The sequence below is a fragment of the Pongo abelii genome, chromosome 21, assembly GCF_028885655.2.
Source record: "Pongo abelii isolate AG06213 chromosome 21, NHGRI_mPonAbe1-v2.0_pri, whole genome shotgun sequence".
In the NCBI taxonomy this organism is placed as follows: Eukaryota; Metazoa; Chordata; class Mammalia; order Primates; family Hominidae; genus Pongo; species Pongo abelii.
The window spans coordinates 13270181-13282219 of record NC_072006.2 but is presented as its reverse complement, the minus strand read 5'-3'; the positions used below and the strand labels follow the sequence as shown (position 1 = coordinate 13282219).

Genomic DNA, 12039 nt, shown 5'->3' with positions numbered 1-12039 from the left:
AGAAATCTGATGGACTGGGCATCAAATTATATTAATGGGTTACTATAAAAAAATGTGTTTGACCAATCACATAAATTGAATATACCACACAGTAAAATGTGTGACTCCTAAGCTGGACACAGTGGTGGCATATGCCTATAGTCTAACTACTCAGGATGCTGAGGCTAAAGGATCACTTGAGCCCAAGAGTTTGAGGTTGTAGTAAGTTATAATAGTGCCACTGCACTCCAGCCTGGGTAACAGAGCAAGACCCCATCTCTAAAACAAACAAACCATAAATACATAAATTTAAAATAAGGGTGACGTCAACCAACTATTTTAAAATAAAATAAAATGTGTGACTCCTGATATTCTATGCTGTCCTGACCATAAAACAGGAAGTTAACATTTTAGAACCCCTAAAATAAAATGCCATTCAAACACAGCCACATTTCAGTGAAACCCGCCACATTTTAAAGGAATCAGAAAATCTCTTTCCATTACAATGCAACTAGAAGGCCTGCATAAGTAGAGGGCCCTTCTAACAGAATTCCACAGTTCCCCAACCCAGAATTCCCAAATTATTTACACTTTCCCATAATTAACACCCTTATCTTTTTTAATATGCAGGTTTGGTTGTTTTAACTGAAAGCATATAACTTACTTAATGAACCAAAACAACCCAAACTCTATTCAGCACATCTCACAGAATACACATTTTCAATATTCCAGATTAGCAGGGTGGAGAGTTCAGGAGAGAGATCAAAATTTAAATCTGTCAGTGATGACCACACACAGCAGCAGACTGCAAGATTCTTCTCAATAACGCAAAACATCTTTCATCTATGAATTTTCCCAGTTTTCATGAATTTAAATATTTACAGAAATGTTATAAAAGCTTTAAAATTCCTAAATCCCAGTGCTACTCTATTCCCTATTATTCCAGGACCATTTCCAAAACCAAAGCTACCAGAACAGCTTAGAAATCATTAGGCGGGATTGAAAAATAGACTCTTAGATTTAAATATATGGTTTTGGTGGGTTTGGTTGTTTCTTGAGGGGTTTTTGTTGTTTTTGTTTTGTTTTGTTTTTTGTTTTGGGGTTTTGTTTGTTTGTTGTTGTTTTGAGACAGAGTCTCGCTCTGTCGCCCAGGCTGGAGGTTAGTGGCACAATCTCGGCTCACTGCAACCTCTGCCTCCCAGGTTCAAGCGATTCTCCTACTTCAGCCTCCCGAGTAGCTGGGATTATAGGCACCCACCACTGCTCCCGGCTAATTTTTGTATTTGTAGTAGAGATGGGGTTACTCTATGTTGGCCAGGCTGGTCTCGAACTCCTGGCCTCAGGTGATCTGCCCGCCTTGGCCTCCCAAAGAGCTGGGATTACAGGTGTGAGCCACAGCCCCTGGCCTGTTTTGTTTTTAATTCATACTTTTGTGGACACAAGAACACATATTTGGTGCAGACTGGCTCCAAGGACAGGATATCTGAAATTATTTGAACTGAAACAATATAGTTGTGCCAATAAAGACAGAAAAGACTAAAGACAATATAAAGCTTGTCATTTAAATGTTTTTTAAAAAATATCTTTCGTACCGTGGTTTTCTTAAAACGACTACATTATCTACACTAATCATCTGGACCTCTGATGCCCAACCGAGACTAAAGTGCTCGAGTGATGACCAGGGGTCGGGTAGCTTGGTCCACAAGAAAAAAAGAAATGTTTTCATCTTGAATTCTTTAGATCCCGACCCCTCCGCGCAGAGTTCAGCGGGCGAGGGCGAGGGGCGTCCTGGGCAGGTGGCGCCCCTCATCCAGCCTGGGCTCCAGTCACGTGCGTGCACGCAACTGTCAAAGCTCAGCCCAAGGAGCAACTCTTCGCATCTGTGCATTTCATCCTGAGTCAAGCCCCATAAAAACTGGAATACGTAAAAATGGGCAAAAATTGAACATTTAAAATACAGCAGTGAAAAGGGAGGAGTGCCTGCTCCGGAAATGCTCTAAGCGTGGTTCATCAACACTCCCTGAAGAGCGGGCCACGGGGATGCTCCGAGGCTCCGCCATCCCGCACTCAGGACAAAGGTGCTGAGAATGAGGCGCGCTGGTCCTGCACCCGCTGCCGAGAGCCGGAAGCCAGGGGCGCGCCGGGGCCGGCCGGGCACGTGCAGGGGGCTCTCCGGCCGCGGCGCTGCCCCGAAGCCGGCCCAGGGGACTCGCGGCTGCGGGGACCAAGCTCGCGAAGGGGACCAGGCTCGCGGAGGGGCCGCAGCGGCCCCGAGGATGGCGCAGGAAGACCCCCCACGCAGGACAGCCGGTCGCGGGGGTCAGGGGCGGCTCCTCCCCGGCCCGGGCCCGGCCCCGGCCCCGGCCCCGCCCGACTGACCTGTGACGCTGGCCCGGGTGACGCGCTGCACCACGGCTTTCATGGCGGCGGCTGGGGCGAGTGGGGCGGCGCCGCGCTGCGTCCGGCCTAGCGACTCTGAGGGCGGCTCCGCGGCCGGCGCCCTCTGGAGGTGACACCCGGAAGCGCGCCCAACGGGCCGGTCCGACTCGGTCGGCTGCTGCCCACCCCACGTCGGCCACGCCCACTCTCGGCCTGGCGATAGGCCCACCCACTCATAGATTGACTCCGCCTATGCCTGCCACGCCCATCTGCTGCCCAACCGTAACCCCGCCCGTCATTGAAAAGCCCAGTCCCCACGCTCGGCCCTGCCCCACCCACATCTGGGTCCCGCCAGAGCCCTTTGATCGCACCCATCCCGGGCCCAGCCCCTACCCAGTGCCCAGAACCCACTCTGCCCCGAAGGTAGTCTCTACGCTGGTTTTTTTCTCCCACATACCCGAACCTAAGAACCTGTCATCACTAAGCCTTTAAATTCAGCCTGAATCCTATTTCTAATTGTATTCCTCTTTCCTCTTTTCCACTCCTCTGCACGCAGATCCTCCCAAATTCTTCTTCCTTGTCTTCCTGCCTCAGTGGCTTTTCAGATACCACATACAAAAGGATCTGCTGCCTAAAATAGCCATTTAACTATCTCACTATTAATTCGACTTAGCCATGTCATGATAATAAATAGGTATGTGATTCTAGAATTCTAATTTCTCATGTAATACAAATACTAATAATTGGCCCCCTCACTGGGTTGTTAGATTTAAATGAACCAAACCACGTAAAAGTGCTTAGATGGCGGCAAAGGGCTGTACAACTATTACCCCAACAAATTATTATCATTGCTAAAAATAATTCCATCTCAGCAGTCTTCACCTTAAAGGTGACTAATAGCATTGGTGGGCATAGAAAAGGCATTGAAATTGAGAAGAAACCCTCACTTGCCCAGAAAAGACTACAAACTAGTGTGCTTGTTTATTAAATACTGAATACTAAATTGCCTTAATAACGTTGTCAAAGTTAACATAACCAGTAACAACACATCATGTGCCTCCTGATATAGCACTGGGAAGGACACAACATCAATCTTGTGGTATTTCTGCCAAATAATGTATAACCTGAATCCAATCATGATGAAACATGAGACAAAAATAAATTGAGGAACCTTCTACAAAATAACTAGGTAGGATTCCGAGAATTAAGGAGGATTTTTTTTTTTTTTTTTTTTTTTTTTGAGATGCAGTTTTGCTCTTGTGGCCCAGGCTGAAGTGCAATGGCGTGATCTCGGCACACCATGACTTCTGCCTCCTGGGTTCAAGCAATTCTCCTGCCTCAACCTCCCGAGTAGCTGGGATTACAGGCATGCGCCACCACGCCCAGCTAATTTTGTATTTTTATTTAAAGATGAGGTTTCTCCATGTTGGTCAGGCTGGTCTCGAACTCCCGACCTCAGGTGATCCGCCCGTCTTGGCCTCCCAAAGTGCTGGGATTACAGGCATGAGCCACCGCGCCCAGCCACGGACTTTTTAAAAGACAGGGAAACTACCTGTAATCCCAGCACTTTGGGAGGTCAAGGTGGGCGGATCACGGGAGGTCAGGAGTTCGAGACTAGCCTGGCCAACATGGTGAAACCCCGTCTCTACCAAAAATACAAAAATTAGCCAGGCATGGCAGTGCATGCCTGTAATCCCAGCTACTCAGGAGGCTGAGGCAAGAAAATTGCTTGAACCCGGGAGGCGGAGGTTACGGTGAGCCGATATCGCACCACTGCACTCCAGCCTGGGTGACAAAGCAAGACTCTGTCTCAAAAAAAAAAAAAAAAAAAAAAAGACAGGAAAACTAAATTAACCTGGGTGGTATCCTGGCCAGAAAAATAAGGAAAAAGAAAAGCTTATTATTGGAACAATTGGTAAAATTTGAGTTTTTGAAAAATTAAATCAGCAGGTCTCGATATTTTGATCACAGGATCGCTTTACATTCTTAAAAATTATTGGGCCCAAAGTATAGCTTTTGTTTAGGTGGATTATATCTAAAAATGTTTACTGTTTTTAACTAAGAGAAATAGTTAACATAGATTTATTAATGCATTTAAAAATAGCAATAATAAATCCCCTACATATGAATATCAGAGGAATGAAGTCACTATATGCCACGGAGCCCCTGGAAAACTCCATTGTGCACTCCTGAAAGAATAAGAATAAAAAAGGGAAAATTGGGCTGGTCGTGGTGGTTCACGCCTGTAATTCCAGCACTTTGGGAGGCTGAGGCGGGTGGATCACTTGAGGTCAGGAGTTCAAGACCAGCCTGGCCAACATGGTGAAACCGCATCTCTACTAAAAATACAAAAATTAGCCAGGCGTGGTGGTGGGCACCTATAATCCCAGCTACTTGGGAGGCTGAGGCACAAGAATCGCTTGAACCCCAGAGGCGGAGGTTGCAGTGGGCTGGGATCTCTGCCACTGCACTCCAGCCTGGGTAACAAAGTAAACCTGTGTCTCAAAAAAAAAAAAAAAAAAAAAAAAAAGTTAACATACTTAAAATGGAATTCAAAATGTTCACCCCTATGGTACAATAAAGACTTTGGCCTTTGTTAATTCTGGGTTTCTGGCATGGAGCTTTTAAAATTCTTGGAATTTCTCAAGAGACAGGAGTATCTTTGTTGTTCATGAGCTCCTTGATTATTCCTGAGTTTACTAACAAGACAATTCAGATTGGGAGCTGGTCACTGGAAAGACCAATCATGGCTGGATGTCTGAGCCAGCCCAACCTGTGGGAGGGGTAGAAGACAGAGATTGAGTTCAACCTGTGGCCAATGATTCAATCAGTCATGCTTAAATGATGAAATCCCAGGAAAAACTCTGGACATTGAAGCTCCATTGAGCTTCCTGGTTGCTGAACACATTGATGTGCTGGGAGGGTGATGGCCCTGATTCCGCAGTGAGAAAGCACAGAGGCTCTGTGTTTAGTACTCTCGCAGGCCTTGCCTAACATATCTCATTCCGCAGTGAGAAAGCACAGAGGCTCTGTGTTTAGTACTCTCGCAGGCCTTGCCTAACATATCTCATTCCGCAGTGAGAAAGCACAGAGGCTCTGTGTTTAGTACTCTCGCAGACCTTGCCTAACATATCTCATTTGGCTGGTCCTAATTTGTATTATTTATAATAAAACTATAAATTATAATTACAGCATTTTCTTCAGTTCCATGAGTCATTCTAGTGCATTATCAACCCTGAGGGGATCATGGATACTCCTGACTGTGTAGCCAGTTGGTCTGAAGTACAAGTGGTTTGGGGACACACAAGTATGGTTGGCACCTGAAATAAGGGCAATCTTTTTGGAAAACGTACCCTTAAACTTGCAGGATCTGTTCTAACTCCAGGTGATTCCTGCCAGAGTTGAACTGCAATTCACCAGTTGGTGTTCAATGAACCCCGAAGCCCTTCATACTCCACCATAAGAGTCATAGCTTTTTTTTTTTTTTTTTGGAGACAGAGTCTCGCTCTGTCGCCCAGGCTGGAGTGCAGTGGCTCGTTCTGGCTCACTGCAACCTCCGCCTTCCAGGCTCAAGCGATTCTCCTGCCTCAGACTTCTGAGTAGCTGGGATTACAGGTGCTGCCACCATGCCCGGCTAATTTTTGTATTTTTAGTAGAGATGGGGTTTCACCATGTTGCCAGGCTGTTCTCAAACTCCTGACCTCAAGTAATCCGCCTGCCGTGGCCTCCCAAAGTGCTGGGATTACAGGCATGGGCCATCACACCTGGAAAATCCACACTTAAATAAGTGGCTCCACTTGTTTACTGGAGCCAGAAGTGACCTGTGATTGCTGTCTTCCTCATTCCCTAAGTATCTCATCCATCAGCAAATCTTCTCCCTCTCCAAAACCTATCCCAAAGTGCCCTCTTCTTTCCATCCCTCCTGCAGCATCCTGCTCCACCATTCTTTCCCACTTGGATTTCTACCACACCTTCCTCACTGGTCTTCCTACTTCCCCTTTGTCCTTCTCCGATCCATTCTCCAGGCACAGATGAAAGTGATGCTCTTAGAATATAAAGTCTTAACAATCCAGACTCTGACCACCTTTAAATTCCTCAGATAGTCATTGGTTGCTAGCTCAGGACTTTAGGATCTGCTCTTGCTCTACCTGGAACAGGTAGGTTCCTCTACATTGATTCACTCTTTGTACAACATGCTCCTCTCCTGCCTTTAGGTTTTCAGCTTCAATGCCACCTCCTCAGACAGACCTTCTCTGTCCACACCAAGAAAAGTAGGTGTTCCTGCTCCCTGTTTTTCTCATGTTTGTCCCATGGGTTTTCTCTCATAATCTTCTGGTGACTTTCAATGACTCTATTTGCCTGGTAAGCTATGTTCTTCTACCTGTGTCTCTCATGCTTACCACTGAATCCTCAGCATCTAACACAGTACTTGGGGCTCAGGTAATAGTGCCAAAGGAATAAGTGTGAGAAGCCAATTTTTTGGCTTAAGAGTGTATCATGGATTTACAGTATTTCTCTATTAATAGATGTGCAGATGCTAAGAGCTAATATATGTATTGTAATTCCCCTAAACAATTTTTTCTATGGACGAACATTTAGGTCTGGATCAGTTGGGATGTTTTTTGGTTGCATGGAACTCAAAATGGCTCAAACTTTGAAGAAATGTGTTATTTCCGAGTAGCTGGGTCTACAGGCGCCCACCACCATGCCCTGCTGAGGCAGGAGAATGGCGGGAACCCGGGAGGTGGAGTTTGCAGTGAGCCGAGATCATGCCACTGCACTCCATCTTGAGCAACAGAGACTCCATTTCAAAAAAAAAAAAAGAAAAGAAAGAAAAAAATGTGTTATTTCATTGGAATCTTTGTGCACTTTTTTTTTTTTTTTTTTTTTTTTTGAGATGGAGTCTCGCTCTGTCACCCAGGCTGGAGTGCAGCGGCACAATCTCGGCTCACTGCAACCTCCACCTCCCAGGTTCAAGCGATTCTCCTGCCTCAGCCTGCTGAGTAGCTGAAATTACAGGCGCGCACCACCACATCCGGCTAATTTTTGTACTTTTAGTAGTGACAGGGTTTCACCATGTTGGTCAGGCTGGTCTCGAACTCCTGAACTTGTGATCCACCCGCCTTGGCCTCCCAAAGTGCTGGGATTACAGATGTGAGCCACCATGCCCAGCCCTCCTTGTGCACTATTGATAGGACTGTAAAATGGTGCAGCTGCTATAGAAAACAATATGGAGGTTTCTCAAAAAATAAAAAATAGAAGTAATAATCCAGCAACCATATAATCCAGCAATCCCACTGCTGAGTATATGTGCAAAAGAATTGAAAGTAGGGTCTCAAAAAATATTTGAACATCCATGTTCAAAGCTGCACTATTTGTAATGATTAAGAGGTGGAGGCAACTCAAATGCCTGTTGACAAATGAATGGATAAACAAATATAGTATATCCATACAGTGGACTATTATCCAGCCTTAATAAGAAGGAAATCTTGTCAAATGCTACAATATGGATGAACCTTAAGGACACTATGCTACTTGAAATAAGCCAGTCACAAAAAAAGGCAAATACTGTATGATTCCACTTACATGAGATATCTGAAGTAGTCAAATTCATAGAAACAGAAAGATGAATGGTGGTTACTAGCGGCTGGGGAGTGGAGAAAGGGAATTGTTGTTTAATGGGTACAGAATTTCAGATTTGCAAGATTAAAAAGGTCTGGAGATCTGTTTCACAACAATGTCAATATGCTTCACACTACTGAACTGCACACATAAAATGGTTAACATGGTAAATTGTACGTTATGTGCTTTGTGCCACAAGAAAAAAGAAAGGAAAAAGAGAAAGAAGAAATATATTTGACCTGACAAGACAGCTCCAAAGTTAACCAAGATCAGGAGCCCAGTTCTTTCCCTCTTTCTGCTCTATCACCCCAGCATGTTGGCTTTTCTCAGGCACCCCACAAGGCTGAGAGATGGCTGTGGCTGTTCTAGGCACCCCACCCAGACACAATGTCCTGATGAACCGCAGACCATCTCTTCCTGGCCCTGCCACTGAAGCTAGGGTATCTTGCTCAGAGGCCCTCCTACTTAACTCACCACGATGAGGTCACACCACCATGCTTATGCGAATTACTGGTAAGGGAGACGGGGCATACTCTCACCCAAGACTGGCTCAGACAAGAGGTTCTCACCTGCAGGGGAGACAGTTCTCCAGGGTGCACGGGATGTGTGTAGGGAGGAAAATCTGGAGCTGGGAGGCTGTTGGTAGCATTCAGTGTCCACGGGACTTGAAATTCTCAAGCTCTTGCAACACCTGGGGCAGCCTGCAGAATGGATCATCCTGTCCACAATGCCAGCAGTGCCATCTTCGAGAAATACTGACATGGACCAATCAGGACTTGCCCTCTGGAGCTAGGCTAGTCCCCCTGAAGCACATGGTGGGGTGGATTGAGGGGTCTGTTATAAAGCAGGAATGGGGGAAGTGGATGTTGGGAAGACAGCCGGGAGTGTCTCTCAAAAGGTTGATTTCAGTTCCGTGCCATTTTGAACAAGTTACAATGAAGAACCTTCTGCCTACAGCTCTTCATTTATCTCTTTAAGTTCTTGAAAGTGGGATTGCTGGGTGAAAGGTTGTGCCCATTTTCCTTTTTGATACACACTGCTAAACTGGCCTGCTGAAGTATGTTAACACCAATGTAGGCCAGGTGCAGTGGTTCACATCTGTAATCCCAGCACTTTGGGAGGCTGAGGCAGGAGGATCACTTGAAGCCAGGAGTTCAAGATGGTCTGGGCAAAATGGCAAGATTGTCTCTACAAAAAAAATTTAAAGTTATCCAGGCATGGGTGTGTGTGCCTGTAGCTCCAGCTACTCAGGAGGATGAGGCAGAGGATCACTTGAGCCCAGGAGTTCAAGGCTACAGTGAGCTATAATGCCTGGGTCACAGAGCAAGACCCTGTCACTATTTAAAAAAAAAAAAAGTATATTCCTATATTCCTACTTTCAAAGGACAGGCAAGTATTGATGGAAAGAGTAACTGCCTGGGTTACCATAGTGAAGAAAGCAACACAGATGGAGGACTACAGAAGACTGGATTTATAAGAAAGAAGGAGGCCAGCCATGGTACCTCACACTTATAATCCCAGCACTTTAGGAGGCTGAAGCAGGAGGATTATTTGAGCCCAGGGATTTGAGACCACCCTGGGCAACATAGCAAAATCTGGTGTCCACAGACAAAAAAAGAAAGGAAGAAGGTATTGCACATCTGGCTTTCAGGAATGTCTAAAACATACTTTACTCCTAAGAACAATGGCATGTGCAAGTGAAGTGCTTGCACATACACAAAGAACTTTCTCATTTGAGAGACATAACGCCGTTAGTGAACGAGCAGATACATACTCTTCTTCAAAAGACATGGATGCTCAGAAAACACAGGTGATTCTTCTGCCATGGAAAGATAGGTTCACTTTTGTTGTTGTTGTTGTTGTTGAGACGGAGCCTCACTCTGTCTCCCAGGTTGGAGTGCAGTGGTTTGATCTCAGCTCGCTGCAACCTCCACCTTCCCAGTTCAAGCGATTCTCCTGCCTCAGCCTCCCGAGTAGCTGGGATACAGGCGTGCGCCATCACGCCTGGCTGATTTTTGTATTTTTAGTAGACACATGGTTTCTTCATGTTGGCCAGGCTGGTCTCAAACTCCTGACCTCAGATGATCCACCCACCTCGGCCTCCCAAAGTGCTCGGATTACAGGCATGAGCCACCGTGCCTAGCCAGGTTTGCTTTTTAAAAATAAATTAAGGAGGAGGTGGAATGTGCTTACAGCAACACAAACTGTAACAGAGACTCAAGTAACAATGGCTTAAACTACATAGAAGTTGATTCTTTCTCTCATAAATTCCTGGGCTAGGATGGTACTCCACAGGCCACAGAACTGAATTCTTTCCACTTTGTTGTTCTACCATCCATCATTCATCTGAGTGGTCCGAGATGGCTCACGGGGGAAAGGGACATCAGAAAGGGACGGACATGTCCACGACTGCACTCAGCGCTCTTGCTCAGACTCCCTTAGAAATGGGGCCCCACTCCCTGAGAAAGAAGCTGGGCCATGATTCAATGAGGCCTCAGACTTGGGTAAATACTCCTGTGGAAGTATTTGCCATGCTAATGAAGTAACTTTTTCCAGTCATTTTATTTTATTTTGAGACCGGGTTTCACTCTGTTGCCTCGGCTGGAGTTCAGTGTCATGATCTCAGCTCACTGCTGCCTCCGACTCCTGAGTTCAAGAGATTCTCCCACCTCAGCCTCTCAAGTAGCTGGGACAACAGACGTGCACCACCATGACCAGCTACGTTTTTTGTATTTTTGGTAGAGACCGGGCTTCACCATTTTGCCCAGGAAGGCCTTTAATTCCTGAGCTCCAGCCATCCACCCCCCTTGCCCTCCCAAAGTGCTGGGATTACAAGTGTGAGCCACTGTGCCCAGCCGCAATCATTTTAAATAGAAAATATTATTGACCTAATATAAATCTGACATGAATAACTATTTACACAGTCCCTATGAATTATGAATCTAAGAATTATTTTCCTGTTCCTACAGGGTGATGACCATTGAAGGTACTCTGTAGATGTGATATGAATATGTGAATGAATAAGTGAAGGAAGAATGAGTGAAAAAAATGAACTGCCTAGCTTGTGTTCCTGCTTCTGAATTAGTTGTACTATGGGAGACATCATCTGTTTAATACTAATATCTGAGCCAGGCACGGTGGCTCACACCTGTAATCCCAGCATTTTGGGAGGCCGAGGTGGGAGGATCACTTGAGGTCAGGAATTTGAGACCAGCCTGGCCAACATGGTGAAACCCCATCTCTACTAAAAATACAAATATTAGCCAGGTGTGGTGCGCATGCCTCTAATCCCAGCTACTTGGGAGGCTGAGGCAGGAGAATCGCTTGAACCCCAGAAGGCGGAGGTTGCAGAGGCAAGATCACACCACTGCACTCCAGCCTGGGCAACAGAGAGAGACTCCATCTCAAAAAAAAAAAAAAAAACAGAAACAATACTAATATCTGGATATAGCTTTTTCCTTTGCCACTAGAATAAAATAAAATATATTTAATACTAAAGTTCCCTTTGTGTATTCAACCTTTCTTTGATGATACAAGATGCTGTTGTATCCCAAATCATCTACCACCACTCCATTAGATAGCAAATACATAAAGCCAGTGGGTACAATGTGTGGCCAAACTGCTACTTACCCTAAATCCACTTCACTTTTGTTCTTATTAGAGCCCTGATGGTAGTTTCTGACTTGTTCTCTGGCTCTCACGAAAGCATGAAACATCCTGGTAACTGGAGCTCTCTGGCATTTGGATTTTAGAAAAGTAAAAAGTCTTCAGTGTTTCTTTTCAAAACGTATAGTCAATACCTCCCTTTCTTTGCTTTATGAGAGGAAGTTCATATGGTGCCAAAAGCTTAGGCTTTGGTGCCAGAAAAACCATGGCTTCTGTGCTAGCTCTGCCACTTTCTATATGACCTTAGGAAATGTGACTTAGCCTGATTCAGCTTCAGTCTTCTTATCTGTAAAGTGGGGATAATATCTTGTCTTCAAGATTGCAGTGAGGAGTAAATATAACACTGGAGCACTCAAAAAACGATCTTGCAGCAAACAATCTAAGTATATTTTC

The 12039-nt window shown here is 45.4% G+C and overlaps 1 protein-coding gene across 1 annotated transcript in view; it reads right to left on the bottom strand.

Moving 5' to 3' along the window:
• Nucleotides 1-2594, bottom strand: part of DTD1 (D-aminoacyl-tRNA deacylase 1) — a 176727-nt gene extending 174133 nt beyond the window's left edge. Inside the window, exon 1 of the mRNA XM_024239028.3 lies at nucleotides 2359-2594. Coding sequence (XP_024094796.1) covers nucleotides 2359-2401 — 43 coding nt within the window. The 5' untranslated portion in view covers nucleotides 2402-2594. The remainder of the gene's footprint in view (nucleotides 1-2358) is intronic.
• Nucleotides 2595-12039: the final 9445 nt, after the last annotated feature.